This window comes from Apis mellifera, linkage group LG1 (genome assembly GCF_003254395.2).
Source record: "Apis mellifera strain DH4 linkage group LG1, Amel_HAv3.1, whole genome shotgun sequence".
In the NCBI taxonomy this organism is placed as follows: Eukaryota; Metazoa; Arthropoda; class Insecta; order Hymenoptera; family Apidae; genus Apis; species Apis mellifera.
Window position 1 is genome coordinate 3917330 of NC_037638.1, and position 7591 is coordinate 3924920.

Sequence of the window (7591 nt, forward strand, 5' to 3'; positions counted from 1 at the left end):
AGCCGTAAGATCGTGAAGAGAAAATTTTCAATGAACAATTAACCAAAATCGCTCGTATCAATCACTTTTTATTATTCACTTCTTCGTCGTCGCTTCATCCGAGAGAGAGAGAGGGATCATCATCCGCGTTCGGGAACTGGATTATATTCGAGCAGTGAAAGGGGAAAAAAAAAAGAGGGGAGAGCGAGAGAGGGAGAGAGAGAGAGAGGGAGAGGGGAGGGGGGGGCCGGAAAAGAAACTTTCCTCTTGGGCAGAGGTTAGATGAAGGAGGAGATATTCGCAATTTTATATTCGTGGATATGAAGAAGGGTGAAAATGGCTCTCGGGAAAATATCGCGATGCTGCCTTGGAAATTCAACGTGGAGTTCGATGATAATAACGTTCTGAGTTGTAAATTGTACAGCCAGCTGTCGTTCCGTTGTGTACGTTTGGGCAAATTCATTCATTCGTTCGTTCAAAATGCACTCATCCCCCTCCTCCCCCCCGGTATACAATTTTTTTTTATCATTCGTAGTTAAAGGTAACTTGGTTGTAGGTTGTTAGGTTACGGTCATCTTCATAAAACTGAGTACAATCGGTGAGTATTGTTCGTTTTTTTTTATATAAAAATTATATATATATATATGTATGTATGTATGTATTTCCCCCCCTGCCCCTTCGAAAAACGAGCGACGGAAACGTTATTCGTTGTTCGATTCGTATCGTTTAAATAATAATAATAATAATAATAATAATAATAACGATTATTATTATTGCACGTTATTCGCGTGTTTCATCACGTTCGTTGTAAATAGGAAGAGGATAATGAGTTCACTGCTCCCCCATCTTCACCAGTGGAGTGTTTCAAATACGCTCCTTTGATTAAATTTCGCAAATACAGCCATTTTATACACCCCGAAGACATCGACAATTTATTCTCATCGTGCGACAGTTCTATCGTGGAGAGAGCGAAATTCACATCGAAATCGTTTACATCCAACGTTAAAAATGTCAACGTTCCCAGAAAGGTGATTTTCGGCGTCCTTATAATTTAATTTTTCTAATTAAATTTTCACAAAAATCGGTCGAGAATAATTATAACACGTATAATTAATTATATACAGGTGGTTTCGTTCAGCGGGCAAGTATTGTCGCCATTAGAGCACACGAGGCGTTCACGTTCGAAGAAGGAGAAATCAACGGCTTCGACGGGGGAAGAAGATTCCTGCGTGGCCAAGTCCTATTCCGACCAATCCGTCTTCCTCGAAAATAGCATCGACGATGGTATTGCCGCGATAAACCAGGTACGAGAAAGAATTCTCTATGAGAAACGAATAAAAAAAACCATCGATTTTTCCCGTCCACAATCAACGAATCGTCGAAAACTTTTTAACTCTAAAACTCTCTCGTTTATTAAAACATTTCGCAGCGCGGCAACAAGGCGTCGGGATCGAGGTGCTGGGACTCGTCATGGGATTCATTGCGCGGTAGCGAGAGAAGGAGGGGGAAGAACTCGAGCGACGACCGAAGGGCGGCGCCACCTGTTCCTCGCGACTCGTCGTGGAAAAAGGACAGGCGGAAGGAGGAGAGAACGTTGGAAGAGTTGTTGTTGTTGACGGAGGACACGATGGGCGAGGTGAAACGCGTCGATCCAAGCGCGAGCAGCTTGTACACGATTTACAAACGGTCGTCGCGGGATAATTCGAGGAACGAGATGTTGACCGAGGTCGACAAGATCCAATTGGCGGCGACAAATTCGGAGAACGGTGGGAGATTCGTGGTCGGGACGGATCTGTGGAAGCGCGCGTTGCTCGCCAATCGATCGTCGGATCATTTCTGCCCCGGCAGGAGCTCGGTGGCGGCGGTAGTTGGCGGCCAACAACAGGCCGCCCACAACGACGTGCCCAATTACACGCGTTACACGAACGAGAAGTACACGTTTCTTAGGAAGGGGAACGGCTCGAAGGCGTACAAACGGACGGTGCGGCTACGTAGCACCGCCAACTTGCTCGACTTCAACAATCGTTGGATAAAGGGCTCGTAATCGACGCGGTGGAGCAAGAGTTTTTCTTGCGTTTAGAGTTCGAAGCTGGACGCGCGAGGGTGCAAATTTTTAAGTGCGATAAAAGAGGATAAATGAACAGTGTGATTTTGTAAGAGGAAAAAAAAAAAAAAAAAAAAAAAAAAAGAAAAATTCGATCGAACTTTTTCTTCTTCGAATTCTCGTCGGGAAAGATATTTATTTAATCGATTTTCCCGATTTTCTTAAAGAGTGTCCCAAAATTCTAGCAAGAAGTAATTTTTATAGCATACAATTTCCTCCTTCCTTCCTAAAAAAGTCGAAACACGACCAGAAAATGACTCTCAACTCGTGGATTTTCTGAATCCCAACATTTTTCTCGATCCATCGAGATGAAAATCGAACCTCATGATTTTCTTCGAGAAACTTTTAGTTTATTTTTAAAATATCGCCCGATATTGAAAATTAATAATTCTAATAATCGTTGGCAACACTTTATTTCTCGCACAAATGGCGCGAAATTCAAATCTCGCTTGAATTTTGGGACCTCGAAACGATGTCAGCCATCTTGAAATTCGACGCAATTGGAGAATGTTGCCAAGTGTACGATCTCGACGATGTCGGAAACAAAGAGATTCCACCTTGAAACACGTCGCCACAAAAATTAGCTTTAAAAATAATTTTCAAATTGAAATTGAAGAATTCGATACTCATCTCTCTCCCCCTCCTCCTCTGATTCCCATCGTAAATAATCACTCGATCTCGGGGGCATGAACGAAACGATTCAATCTATCTCCGTATTTTTTCACTCATTTACGGAATAATCAAACTTTCGGCGGTTTCAATTTCGAAACTTTTATTATTTTTATCGGGATGAAAAAAATAATCCGGAGAAATTGCACACGTATCGAAAGTCGCGGATCATTAACCGAGTCCCGATGTACAACGCGTAGCGGTCATTAAAAAAGCCATTTGGAAAAAGTCGACGGACGAGCAGCCCGTTCGTTACACGCTCGATATTCGATACACTTGATCCCATCGTTCGTTAATTAAATTTCCAATTCCGGCGGGCAGATTCTTTTTCGAGGATCGAGATAATATTGAGAAAGAAAAATAATCGACAAGTACAGGAAGCCGAAGAGATATTCATCTTGAATCACGTTTATTTATTGCATACACCAGGCCAATCGTCGAATCGAGCTGTTAAGATCATCGAAAATTGATAGAATATTTTCTAATAAATTATTCCTTGAATAATAAATTGTTTATTTCGATAAATATGATGGCACGTTATCTGGTAATTCAATGTGTGATCAATAGAAAATTTTTCGTTTAATTTTTTTCCCTTTTAAATCGTGACAAATATTAGCCTGTGAAATCAATTTTCATTTGGCTGCTTCGATTATTTTCAAGCTATTTAATAAAAATGATATACGTATGAATATTTCTATTATTTCATTTCACACGATACATTAAATATAATAATCTTTGTAAGATTTGTGTAAACAATGTCGCGAAATTTTCTTTCCTTCTTCTCGTAGAAATGTGTCGATAATTTTGATGATGAAAAGATTTTGAATTTGGAGAGAAAAAAAGAAGAAAAAAAAAAATAGGAATAATCGAGAAAAAGGGAAATCGGGAGATTTCCACGTTAAAACGATAAAATCGGTTGATTTTAGAATGATTTAGCGTCGATAGAGCGGTGTTATAACGTTATACTCGGACTGGTTTCTGGTAACTGCGGATCTAAAGTTTAATTCATTTCGCAATTTGCAGACACGTCAAGGGCAGTGCACGCGTGCAAAATTAGTTTGCGTTTGTACGGTATGCGTGTGTACGCGATATGGCGTGCATCACGTGAAAATTTGTATTATCCTGTGTAAACTATATTTCATTAAGGAGGGATCTCGCAGAGATGATATTCGCGGAATCCTCGAATCGAGGAATCCGAAACACGTTGCTGCTTTTTCGAATTATCGAGCGGATAATTTAAAACTTTCTTTCAAACCGATAAGAATATCGATAATTTCTTTGAAGAAACAAGAAAAACATAAATTGTAAGCGAACGTTGCTCGAATTCGACGAAATGTATTAATTATGAACAGAGATAAAAATTATCGATATAAAGAAAAAATATTTTTTCGATACAATATTTATTAGCGTCCAAAAATCCTCCTCCTTTATAACCGTGAATCGACGAAGAAGAATTATTTCGATCGCTCGAAGAAAAGTTATCGAGAAATTTATTTTAGTAACGATAATCGAAATATTTTTCTTCGACGAGAAAATTATTAAAATGTATCGATCGTTTAAACGGAGAGAATCTATGAATAATTTTAATTTCTCTATTGAAAATCGTCGAGAAGGTTTCGCACGAGCGAATCAACAAATCGTACGAAACGCAAAACACGCGAAACCCGTTTATTAACTCGTCTTTGTTTTCATTCGATGACATTTCGTTCCGACGTTACGCTCGTATATACGCGACAAGTGTGTTTACATTTTTCTTGTCCTATATAGCGAGCGCGTATATCGGGCAAGCCGGCAGTCAAGTTTACGCTTTCGTGCGATTCGGTTCGCTCGTCGCGTTTCGTTGTCGATTGTGACGATCGTGTTAATAGTTTCAATACTATTCTTTTATTAAAAAACGTTTTAATAAGTAAAAGTAATTTTCGAGACGACTACGTCGACGAGAAAAATAATTATGAATAATATATCATCATTTAAGAAGAAATTTATACAATGATGGGTAACGAGTGTAATTCGAATATTTGCAATTTTTTTTTAATGAAAAGAAAAAGAAAAATTATATGGAAATATGGAATTCCATAGATTGTAATTTTACAAAATCTGTACTGGTCCACGGTATGGAACGTCGACCGAGACAAATTATTATCAAAGGTGGTCCAACAAAATATCGATGTTAAATAATACCATGAATACATGAAGCGTTCGAATACTTTGGTAACTATTGTAGTATTATAACTATTGCATAAATTGGCGAATCATTTTCAAATTTTGCAGATACAATTTCGAGATTTCTCTTCTCTATTATACATACCTCTCTCTTTCTCTCTTCTATATAACATCGTACAAATATAAGTATCGACGCCTTTTCAATAACTACGAAATAAAAAAAAGAAAAATCAAAGACGTATCACCGATTTCGAAGGAAGAAGAAGAAGAAGAAGAAAATCTCTTAAATTTATTTCGAGTAATAAGAAGCGTGACACGGCGAAAGGTACTCGAGAGGAGGATTTTTCTTCTGCTTTACGGATGGAAAAAGAGAAAGAAGAAAAAACGCGAAACTCGATATAAACAAAAGCGCTTCGAGACACCCGATGCGTTTATCGTAATTGGTTGGAAACTAACAGTTTCTCCAATGGGGAGAGTTCTCCGTGCTCTCCTCCCCCTTTTCCCCCGTTAATACAATGAAATTCCTCGTGTCTTGGATCGTTCGTTTCGTTCTCGAGCCGGGTTGGATAATTGTAGGTAGGTGGAAGTGGCGGAAATAGGTCGAGGAAGACGGCTGGATGGAATATAATTCTGCTGCACGGGATCGGTGGAAAAATAAGAAAGTCACGTTCACGGGTATCAATTCGAAGATTTTATCCAACGCTGGACAGATCCCGGCTCTATATATAACGCTTTCACTTACCAGTCACCTCCTCTCGCGCCACCTATCTCATTCGCATTCCTTCGCGAACGGAACGAACCGGCGCCATATTGCGCGAATATCGATGTTCCCTCGCTCGCTCGCTTCTTATCTTTATGTGCATTTTTTTTTCTTTAACGAGCGTTTCAACCAGGGACGGATATAAAAATTTCAAAGTTTCTTCGCTGAAAATATACGAACGTATAGATGCTTATGTCTAATTATATAATATTTTAGAACGAATACAACGTAAATATTTTTCTTAAACTATTATACGAATCTTGCATTTCTTATTCTTCGTTTAGAAAATTTCCAAAGAAAAAAAAAGGAGGGCAAATCGTCGAATTTCGATTATATTGGAAGGAATATCGTCAATGCAAATATTTTTCCTAATCTATATCATAAGAATCCTTTTGTCTACGATTTAAAAAATTTCCAAAAAGGAAAAGAAGAAGAAAAAGGAGGGCAAATCTCTATCATTCTCCATAGAATTTCGATTGTATTGAAAGGAATATCATCGAAATTCCAAAAAGAAGCTGAATCAAGTTTCTTTTTCTCCGATCGTACGCGAGGCAACGCGAAGTGGAAAATTCGGTCGGCCCTGTTTTTAACAGGGCTTCGAGTTCGATTCGATATCTTTAACGACGGGAGACGCCATTTTCTTCCTCTCGCGAAACGAGACTAACAACTTTCGCCAACTTTTCTCTCCCCATTGAACAAAATTCGTTGTTTCTGAATCAAAAATTTTCCATCCTTTTCCAAAATTCCCTTTAAAAAGGAATGAAATTCATGGATAATCTTTTCGATTTCATTGAATCGTTTCGAAAATTAATTGTTACATCAAATTTTCCAAAAGTGGGCGTTGAGAGCGTTTATGGAAACAATTCATTACTTATCTTAAATCTACAAGGTTGGTAAAATCGTGGAATTTTCCAATTTCATCGATCAAACAAGAAACAACCGTCAATCATCATCCACCGTTACATAATTGGCCATCCACCCGCAATCCCTGTCGATCTAGAAAGAGTTGGACGAAATATTATTATCCCGGGACACGCGAGAGCAACGATATACGAATTACCTCGAAAAACGGGGGGATTTCCTTCGAACAGAAGGATAAAAATTCGGTTGTTACATATAAGATTTGGGGAAGGATAATTATTAGAGATGTATGTGGCGTGTTTCGAGCGTTAAAGAATATCAAAAGCCGTTTATCTATTCGTAGAAATCCTCTCCATTTCCACCCGCGTTCTTCCCTGCGCGATGGAAGGATATTAAAAGGGACGATGAAATTACCGGCAGAGCATATCTCCTCTTTCGAAATGGGTTTTGTCGTATAAACAGGAATACGTACGTTTTCTGTCGGTAAAGACGGATTGTAGAACTAATTATTGGAAATAATTTTTTCAGTTCACGAATAATTTATCGATTAAAGATCAAGGAAATAATTCCAATTATTCCTCGAAATCTGGAAAGAGAAGATATTTTCTTCCAATAAGCAAGTTGAGAAAGAAAATTTTGAAACGAGGATCTTTCATATACAATTCCATTCCTCTTTTCCTTTTAAAATAAAAATATGCGATCTCCATTCTTGGAAATATCCACGTGTACAAGTGTACAATCCATCTAAAGTTTCTAAAAAAAAAAAAAAAAGTTCGAGGATATACAGAAGATTTTATAGAAAATCGATCGTCACTTATCGAACGCTCGGAAGGAAGCAAAGATCTCGGTGAATATTAAAGAAAACATGGAAGGGATTCGGTCACGTAACATCCGAGAGCAGAGAGTACATCGTGGAGCGTTAAAGAAAGGATGAGGAGGAGGAGGGGAGAGCGGGGAGGGGGCGGCGAGTGAATCGAGAAGAACGACATTTCGACGAAGATGATAATTTATCGAGGCCGATCGAGCCGCCTATTCCTCATAATTCGGCTCGCTCG

General features: G+C 38.7%; 1 protein-coding gene across 1 annotated transcript; it reads left to right on the forward strand.

Annotated features, from left to right (window-relative positions):
* The first annotated feature begins 299 nt into the window (after positions 1 to 299).
* Positions 300 to 2135, forward strand: LOC100577895. The gene is made up of 3 exons (XM_026446261.1): positions 300 to 422; positions 1104 to 1283; positions 1409 to 2135. The coding sequence occupies exons 1-3, from the start codon at positions 300 to 302 to the stop codon at positions 2021 to 2023; spliced, it is 918 nt and encodes a 305-aa protein (XP_026302046.1). The 3' UTR covers positions 2024 to 2135.
* Positions 2136 to 7591: the final 5456 nt, after the last annotated feature.